Genomic DNA, 10,000 nt, shown 5'->3' on the forward strand with positions numbered 1-10,000 from the left:
GTAGGACAGGAAGGCCGCCAGCTCTCCCTCCCGAACCAGGCTCGTCTTTGACCCCAATATCTGACAGACACGACCCAGCCAGCCCTTCACCAGACAGATGAAGTCAACAGAGCCAGCGCCGCCGCAGGGCACCAGAGTCTGCCATCACAAATCAACACAATAACAAAATTAATTCATACTTCTTTTCATCTCAATTGATCTTAATTAATAATTATTCCAAACCTTTGACTAGTGTGTGTATAGAATACTGCAAAAAAGGCTGAAAAAGATTAATTTCAATCAATCTAACTTTTACCTATATTGTCTATATCAGTTTGAAATACTGATATTTTTCACATATTTTTAATATATATATTCTCAGTGTGTGTGTGTGTGTGTGTGTGTGTGTTAAAAAATTGATCTATATACAAAAGATCTATATATGTATGGACGGATAGATATTTATATGTCAATTATTAATGTCAAAGCAAATAATCACAATTAATTGCATACAAAATACATATAAACATATACATAAAAATATATATATACACAGTACACACACATATATTATGTAAACACAAACTTTGGGTGTGATTAATCATGATTGATCAATTTGACAGCACTAGATTTTAAACATTAGATATTTGTTAGATATTAGATTCTTGGAATAATTAAGATTTATGTATGTTAAAAAAATTATAATTATATATATATATATATATATATATATATATATATATATACACATATAGAGTATATTACCACCCTTAAATCTTTTAACAGTAGTGTATATATATATATGCAAATGCAAATTGATTCCCAACTGAACAAATCACTGAAATATTCAGTTCATTCAGTGAAACACTCACCTGTGGCCACACCTCCTCCAGAGAGGAAAAGGAAGTGACATAAGAGTGTGCCATGGTTCCCGCCACAGGAATGCCAAACAGACGGCCGGCGAGAGCGTTACTCGTCAAATCAAAACCTGGAAAAACAACCAGCAGCAGCAGCAGTTCACATGATGTTCACTAAAATAGAACAGTCCCATGACTGTCATTCAGCAGGGCTTCAGTGGACGCGCCGTTCCACATTTAATTGTGGGTTAATAACCTGGAATGTATGTGTATCGTGAGGCGGTCAGGCCTCCGTCAGGACCCTGAGCTCTTCTGAGCCCCATCTCCAGTAATCTGCGTCTGGGACCTGCAGCCAAACGGAAACGAGCAGCGTTGCTACACACCAGACTGAGAGAGAGAGACTTCATGAGCATACAGACGTCATGCAGTCAGCCGCTACAAGAACTAGACTCTGCAGCCGGAGTCCTAAGAGATTTTTAAACAATTTCAAACAAATCCCATTTCTAGAGTGAGAACTATTAGATATTTCCATACAGTCTGTTGAACTGATGTTCATTGTAGTAAAATAGTTTCAGTTACTTTATAAAATAAGAAACATTTATTAAAATGAATGTAAATAACCGAAAACGAAACATAAGCATACAGTAAAGGGCCTGTTCCACAACATGATGAGAAAACAAGTTAATAATATTAATGACTGGAATCATCATCCTCAATAATTTAGCCTTGTCACCAAAGTTATTACAAGAAAAATAAGACCAATAATAATAATAATAAATATGCCCATCCTGGTCAGGGTTATTATAGTTATATATTAACTGTAAAACCACAAACCAAAATTATTTTAATTATTAAAATTATTATTTAAATTTTAACTAGCCTTTCTTAAAAAACAAAAAATATATAGACATTAAAAAACATTTACTAAAATGACAAAAACACAACTAAAATACTACATTTAGATTAAATTCATGCATGCATTCTCTATTTTTTTATATAGCTCTTTTTTTATTGCTAACAATTCACACAATTCTTGGTTCTTCTAAATCATATAAATATTAGGTTTGACTTCCTGAGGTGGATGAACAACACTGTTTTGAACATTAAGCACTTCCCTTTGCAACAATGTAACATTTCAAAGCTAATTTTGACCGTGTTCATGTTGCCAGGTGATTTCAAAACAGCACACTGTCATATAATTGGGTTTTAAAGCCACCACTGCATTCAAGAAACGAATGAATGAATGTGATTAACAGAAAGCTGTATGCACCTGGCGTAGTTGACCAGGCAGAGCAGACTGGTCTCCAGCAGCTGAACCACGGCCAGCGGTCCAGACACTTCCAGCAGAGGAACCTGAACACATGAACAACAGTGTGAACACTGGAGCAGATCAGACTACAGATGACCTCTGGATCGCTCACATACTCGAGCGAAGACCACGGACCCCTCAGGTACCGCCGACACAGACACCGCCGAGCAGTCCAGCTCCTTCAGATAGGAGAAGAACGCAGCGTCTGTGTCTGCTGGGAGAACGGAGCGCAGATACTCCACATCTGAAACACACAAGAGGATGAGGAGCTCAGTCAATAATACAGGATGCACAGGACAGGAACAGAGTGGGAACTTCTTCCTTTGGATGCATGCATCATATTACAACCAGTGCTAAAAGTAATGCACTACAACATTGTGTTACTCCCTAGATAACGGCATCAGACTAAGACATGCATGTCTTAAGAAACAAGTGCATACTCTGGGTGTGTTGATCATTAAATCATTAACTAACGCATGCATCGATTTCTGTCGTAGTCTAACTAGAAAACAGTGTCTCAAAACCAAGTGAGAATAACTAGACAGCATCTTGGCATCACAGAAGCGCCCAAATATGCTGCAAAACAAGTAAACCCGAAATACTGTCTGAGTAGAGAGCTCATGTGCTTTTGAGACACGGTCAAAAATGCTGTCTTAGTTCGGTCTACGCAGTCAGATCACCAAAAATGCTGTCTATGTGGACAGCATACTAGGCGTTGAGATGCATAACCAAAAAAGCTGTTTGGGTTGGGATCTCACTTGGTTTTAATACTTATGCCTGACAAATGCTGTCTAGTTAGGCAGCATACTAGGTTTAGTGATGCATGTCCAAAAGTTCAATCAGAATAAAAGGTTTTGACACAGTTGCTAAAACTTGTCTCATACAGCATACTAGGATTTGAGATGCATGACCAAGCATGCTATATAGGGAGCTAACTAGGTTTTAAGACACATGCTCAACAAATGTTTTCTACTTAAGCAGCAATCTAAGTGTTGAGATGCATGAGCAAAAAAGCTGTTTGGGTCGGGATCTCACTTATGCCCGACAAATCCCGTCTAGTTAGGCAGCATACTAGGTTTAGTGATGCATGACCAAAAACTGTCTAGTTGGTCAGATTATTGATTATATCAATGTAGACAGCCTATTTGGTGATGAGATGCATGGGTAGGGTGCTCACTTGGCTTTTAAGGCATATGCCCAAGAAATGCTGTCTAGTTAGGCAGTGTACTAGGTTTAGTGATGCATGCTCTAGAATTCAGTCTTTGCATTCATCAATGTTTTGACAAGTACTCAAATCTTCATAGGCAGGATACTAGGTTTAATAATGCCTTTTCAAAAATTCAGCCTGTTTAGTCAGATCTCAAGGTTTTAAGAAAACAGCTGTCAAAGCTGTCTATGTAGACAGCATACTAGGTTTTGAGATGCAAGAGCAGAAGAGCTACTTTAGTAGGGAGCTTTTTTGTTTTTAAGACACATGCCTAACAAATGATGTCTAGTTTGGCAACATACTAGGTTTTGAGATTCATGCTGAAAAGGCTGTTTAGTTAGTCAGTTTACTAGGTTTTAAGGCATATACCCAACAAATGCTGTCTAGTTAGGCAGCATACTAGGTTTAGTGATGCATGTCCAAAAGTTCAATCAGAATAAAAGGTTTTGACACGGTTGCTAAAAGTTGTCTCATACAGCATACTAGGATTTGAGATGCATGACCAAGCATGCTATATAGGGAGCTAACTAGGTTTTAAGACACATGCCCAACAAATGCTTTCTACTTAAGCAGCAATCTAAGTGTTGAGATGCATGAGCAAAAAAGCTGTTTGGTTAGGGTGCTCACTTGGTTTTAAGACAAAAACCTATGAAATGCAATCTTGTTAGGCAGCATAGCAGGTTTTGAGATGTTTGCTAGCCAACAAGGTAGGTAGTTCACTAGATTTCAAGATGTGTCAGAAGATGCTATCTAGTCAGGTAGCATACTAGGTTTGAGATGCATACCTAAAAAAGCTGTTTGTGTAGAGTTTGTGTCTACAAATGCTGTCCAGGTAGACAGCATACTAGGCTTAGTGATGCATGACCAAATGTAGTCTGTTCAATAGGTTTTAAGACATAAAAATGGTTAGGCAGCATACTAGGATTTAAGATGCATGACCAAAGAAGCTTACTTGGTTTTAGGATACGTGCCTAACAAATGCGGCCTAGTTAGGCAGCATATTAAGTTTTGAGATGCAAGACCAAAGAAAGCTGTTTGGGTGGGGTGCTCAATTAGATTAAGTGATGCATGGCCAAAAATTTTGTCTGCTTAATAAGATCACAAGGTTTTGAGACAGCTGTCAAAAGCTGTCTACATAGACAGCATACTAGGTTTTGAAATTCATGCTCCAAAAAGTTGATTTTAAGGCATATGCTCAACAAATGCTGTCCAGGTAGACAGCATACTAGGTTTAGTGATGCATGACCAAATGTAGTCAGTTCACTAGGTTTTTAGACATATGACCAACAAATGCTGTCCAATTAGGGAGCCGGAGCATACTAGGTTTTTGAGATGCATGATCAAAAGAAATGCTTGGGTTGGGAGCTTACTTGGTTTAAAGATATGCGCCTAACAAATGCTGTCTCGTAGGCAGCATATTAACTTTTGAGATGGGTAGGGTGCTCACTTGGACTAAATTAAGAAAAGCATGGCCAAAAATTTTGTCTGCTTAATCATATCCCAAGGTTTTGAGACAGCTGTCAAAAGCTGTCTACATAGACAGCATACTAGGGTTTGAAGCACATGCACAAAAATACACAGTCTTGTAGGCGAGTTACTAAAGTTATGTCACAAGTACACTGTGCACACACACTCACCGTCATCTGAGAAAGCGAAGTTCTGCAGGAACAGCAAACAGTCGCTGAGACCCGCGAAGAGCGAGAAGCCTCCGCCGAACGGGTTATCGCGGAAAAACAGCTCGAACACGGCCGGCTCGTTGTGTCTGTCCGCGCGCCAGTACGCGTACGCCATGGTGAACTGGTACAGATCCGTGAGCAGCGGCGGAACCCGGCTGAGCACGGAGCGCGCTTCACTTCCCTCACATGTCGCCATTTTCCGGTTCATCGGGTTGTTTTCGTTCCCTGTTAAGTTTCCTTCAGTGCCGGTCTTGTCCCATCACGCTCACGTGTAACCGGGTGACCCTTCACACAGTTACATGGCTAGTATTCAGTCTCCGCCCTACTACTCTCATGCGTGCTTCAATCACTGTGTGTGTAAACTGGTGAGAGGTTTAACACTGACTCAATGACCTTGCTGATAATATCAAGACATTAACAGCTCCTCAGTACGGAAGTTCTAAGAGGCTATGCATTATCATTTTTTCCTTCTTGTTTTCTCGTTATAACGATTTTTTTTTTCGTTGTTTTGTCGTTATGTAAGTTGTTCTATAAAAAGTTACAAAACTGCGCCAACAGGTGGCACTATAGTCCTGAATATAACTGATGGGGTGTTGTATACTGTATATATTTACCTTACTGTACGCGTTTGGCATAGAATAGGACCTTCCTCTTTCATGTTCATTATTGACATTTAATTAATTCATAAATGTTAAATGCTTGAATCAATATGACTATTTTGTGTATTAAGTTCTTGCTAGATGCATGAGTTTCACCATCGCGTTCTGTGTCATAAAATAACTGCTTAAAATCACTGTATTCTGTTTGCACCTATATCTTTATCTGTGCTTCTTTGAGGTAGTTATTACCTAGGTGAAGCAAAATTTGCTGAAATATAGGCTAGAGTTTGTTAGTGTGGTTGTCCATCAGATGCCTGTCAAAGTTGAGTTCGTTACTATAGCAACAGCTAGATCAAACAATCATTGTTAAAAAACACTGTCATTGTGTCGAGATAACAAGAAAATTAAGTCGTTATAACGAGAAAACTTTTTATGTCGAGATAACGAGAAAATTAAGTCGTTATAACGAGAAAACTTTTTATGTCGAGATAACGAGAAAATTAAGTCGTTATAACGAGTCGAGATAACGAGAAAATTAAGTCGTTATAACGAGTCGAGATAACGAGAAAATTAAGTCGTTATAACGAGAAAACTTTTTATGTCGAGATAATGAGAAAATTAAGTCGTTATAACGAGAAAACTTTTTATGTCGAGATAACGAAAAAATTAAGTCGTGATAATGAGAAAACAAGAAGGAAAAAATAAATAATGCATGGCCGCTTAGAACTTCCGTACCTATTAATTGGTGATTATGAGTTAAGTAGATGTGTGAAATAAAACTGTAAAAGGCAAAAATTAAGTTCGTTTTGAATAACGAGAAAATTTTAAACGTATTGGTTCGATAGGATAACGAGATAAAATTAGAGTCGTTATAATATATAAATAATTTTCTCCGAGAAAACTATTTAATGTCAAGATAACTAGGAAAATTGAGTTCATTTAAAATATTTACTAGAAGACCCCTGAGTTACGAACCCACTCTGAAGTTCGAATCTGAATCAAAAGATTCATGAACCCGCTTCGAAGTTCCGATCAAAATCAAATGATTCGCGAACCTGCTTCGGTTAAGAAGGGATACACTGCTATGAGCACATCAATCAATAAATTGTTATTTTTGTCACGCTGAACACCAATAATTACAGTATTTGCCTTATTGTAAGGGGCTGGTTTAGAGTTGTGAGTAGGTGTTGTAGACCAAAATTTAATTTAATTTAGCCTATTAAATTACATTTAGTCATTTTCAGACGCTTTTATCCAAAGTGATTTGCAAATAAGAATAATGGAAGCAATCAAAATCAACCAAAGAGCAATATGCAAGTGCTATGATAAATTAATGGCACTTTTGATCTAATCATTTTTATTTATTTTTTGCTAGTGACTCGCTTGAATTGAATGATTGAATCAACCGGAGCCAATCCAGCGTAAATGACTCACTCGATTGAATCAGTTTGTCTGTTCCTCCTGTTTTCTCATCTTAAGCCGTGTTTGTACCACACTACTGACTTTGCTCGCTAGTTTTATGACATTCACTGAAATAAGCAAAAAGACATTATGTTTACAAATAAAATCCATATCTACTAAGACAACACTCCATTAATACGACGAGCTGCAGTTCAAAAAACATGTTAGACTGAAACATTGTGCGTTATGATCGAGTTTGTAGCTTGATTCGATAATTTTTTAATTTTTCGTGTTTAAGAGAGGACCTGCTTAACATCTGTCCGTTCTCTGCAGTAGCATGGATATGGGAAGAAACGAGGATGAGTAAATCATTTTTAAAAGAAATAATAAGACCCAATATATACATTTATTTCAGCAGTATGTTCAGAATATACATTATACATAAATCTACATTAATTTCAGCAGGATTTTAATGATGATAATCTATCTGTAGGTTGACTGAATCACTGTAGCTTCACACATTCATCTTTCTAAACAGGAAAGTGTTTGGCCAGCTCATTGGTCAGAGTGTGTCGATGCCCCGCCCATATGAAATGAGTGGGCTGTCCCGTGCTCTCCTGACCCGTGGTGTACTCAAAGTGAGTGCTCAGCTCAATGGACAGCGCTGACCGAACCAACCCCACGCCTCCGCCTCGCTCCGGTCCGGGATGGTACACTCTACCGCTGACCGGGTGCATGAAGAGAGATTCTGGGCAAAACGGAGCGGTCAGTTTGGCTCCGCCTCCACAGTATGACAGACTCTCCTCATGCCCCGCCTCCGATAACAGGTGTGTGAACACAACGGGCCGATCTTCACAGCGCAGGAAGTTACGCTCGCGTCCGCAGAGCGAGAGGAAGGGGAAGTCCTGTTCATATCGGCCGCTCTGGTTGACCTTCAGACGGTTGAAGAAGAACACTAAGAAGTGCTGGTCTAACAAGAGAAAAAGAAGAACAATTACCAAGTGGCTTTTCAGTTTTTGGAGTTATAAAACACCATACATTTAATGTAATGGTGCCAGTTAATCTTAGAGCTGGTTGATTTGGTTCAAACTCTTTATTTAATAATGCCTAATGCCATTTAGCACGCCTATAGTGAGAAAATGAATGAGAAAAATCCACAATTAAGCGCATTTCAAACATTATGTAAACAATGGTGGTTACTAAACTTTTTTTTTTGTTTTGTCAGCCAAACCCTTCAGATGTAAAATATTTAATTAAAGCTGAGTTATTGCAGTTTACTAAAACTGAAACTACAATTAAAACTATAAAAAGAAAACACTTCTGTTACTTGAAATAAAATAAACATTGGCTGAAATAAAATACAAAAAGTTTTTTTCAGTCAGCCAATGTACTAAAATAAATAAAACTGAAATAAAAATGTATTTTATATATATAGATATTTGTGTGTGTGTGTGTGTGTGTGTGTGTGTGTGTGTGTGTGTGTGTGTGTGTGTGTGAAAGACAAAAACACAGCAAAATTACTACAACTTTAACTTTAGAATTTAAATACTGTTTTTTTTTTCAAATTTAAAACTGTTTAAAGAATTAATAAAAACCTCAGATTTTATGTCAATGATAATAAACTAACACTGACCTTATATTTCAATATTTCAACAACAAATTCACATTCACAGTTCTCGTATTATTAATGATGCTAATAATGCTATTATTGGTATTGTTGTTTAAACTATTAAAATTAACATAAGTATAAGTTGACAATTATAATTGTACTGTAAAATAAAAAAAATGATATTTGAATAATTTACAACACAATTTATAATTAATATTATAATATTATTTTCAAACATTTAAATTCTGAAGCTTTTATTTTGTGTACAAACTAGAGAAATGCTGTAAACGTTTGTTAACAAAAACACTTGAAATCATGCTTTATATCATGTTTTATTTTCAAAACATTTTTTTTTTTTATACAATTTCTTTATTATAAATTTTATTTGTAATTACTAGCTTTTCATCTCACAAACCACTATTTTTGAAACCTTGCCATGGATTAGGAATATATTACTGTAATAGAGACCACATGACGTATGCATATTCCATAACACCATTGCACAACATAGTATTGGATATATGCATTATGCATGTGTGCAGGTATTTAGAAATTATTTTTATTTGTGTTTCAAACCCCAGGAATACCTTTGAAACAGGTGACAAAGTTCTTCACCTTAGTGTCATCCAGAAACAGTTAAAAGAGAGAAATAAATCATGATTATGGTAATGATATAAGTTAAACAACATTATGGTCATCTTCTCGGAGGTGTACCTGTCCCTGATGGTCGATATAGTAGAAATACTCTCTGATCCTCGCCTCTGGACTCTGTCCTTGTGTGTATGAGGACACGTCCCTGCTCAGAAACCTCCTCCATTCACTGCTAAACAGCCTGTTAGCAAACCTCATAGCGGCTTCATTTACAGCAGAACCCCACTGTACTAAACAAGCATGGCGGTGGAAATCTGTTATGTTCACTGTCTATGGTTATGTTTATGTTTTGTGGATCCAGCGCTCTCTGTATCCGGCGGAAACACAGACCACGCGCATCAGTTCCGCTTTACTGAGACCGAAAGCCGTGATTCTAAACAGGGTTAAACGTGTAAGTGTTATGGGTTTTATTGGATGATTTTGATTATGAGCTCTGTTAAACACCGTAAAGTGTATATTTTGTTAGAAAGAAGGTCACGTTATTTATGATAACAGCAGTGGCGCATTTGTTTGTATTTGATGTGAACACTAGATGGCGCTGTATTGTTTTTAATTAGGAACGGCGAGATTATTTCACGCACAATGATAATGTGATTTACATTTGCACAATAAAAAGAAAGACATTAATTAAACGAAATTATAATTTTTAAAAAAAAATAAAGTTTAATATGAAAATGCATTAGTTGAAAAAGTTTAACGGATGGATGTAAAT

The 10,000-nt window shown here is 37.0% G+C and overlaps 2 protein-coding genes across 2 annotated transcripts in view; both read right to left on the reverse strand.

Annotated features, from left to right (window-relative positions):
• naprt (nicotinate phosphoribosyltransferase) overlaps window positions 1-5,482 on the reverse strand; it is a 10,961-nt gene extending 5,479 nt beyond the window's left edge. The window contains exons 1-6 of the mRNA XM_042746877.1: window positions 4,990-5,482; window positions 2,262-2,389; window positions 2,107-2,189; window positions 1,093-1,223; window positions 852-967; window positions 1-138 (exon numbers count right to left, since the gene is read on the reverse strand). The exon at window positions 1-138 is cut by the window's left edge and continues 56 nt beyond it. Of these exons, the coding sequence (XP_042602811.1) occupies window positions 1-138; window positions 852-967; window positions 1,093-1,223; window positions 2,107-2,189; window positions 2,262-2,389; window positions 4,990-5,236 (843 nt within the window). The 5' untranslated portion in view covers window positions 5,237-5,482. The remainder of the gene's footprint in view (window positions 139-851; window positions 968-1,092; window positions 1,224-2,106; window positions 2,190-2,261; window positions 2,390-4,989) is intronic.
• Window positions 5,483-7,415: 1,933 nt separating this feature from the next.
• Window positions 7,416-9,836, reverse strand: cb20h8orf82 (chromosome B20 C8orf82 homolog). Its single transcript, XM_019096766.2, has 3 exons — window positions 9,352-9,836; window positions 9,225-9,273; window positions 7,416-7,998 (listed from the first exon to the last, which is right to left on the reverse strand). Exons 1-3 carry the CDS (start codon window positions 9,484-9,486, stop codon window positions 7,559-7,561), a joined length of 624 nt encoding a protein of 207 aa, XP_018952311.2. The 5' UTR covers window positions 9,487-9,836; the 3' UTR covers window positions 7,416-7,558.
• Between the last annotated feature and the right edge of the window lie 164 nt (window positions 9,837-10,000).

The sequence above is a fragment of the Cyprinus carpio genome, chromosome B20 (genome assembly GCF_018340385.1).
Source record: "Cyprinus carpio isolate SPL01 chromosome B20, ASM1834038v1, whole genome shotgun sequence".
NCBI classification, from domain to species: domain Eukaryota; kingdom Metazoa; phylum Chordata; class Actinopteri; order Cypriniformes; family Cyprinidae; genus Cyprinus; species Cyprinus carpio.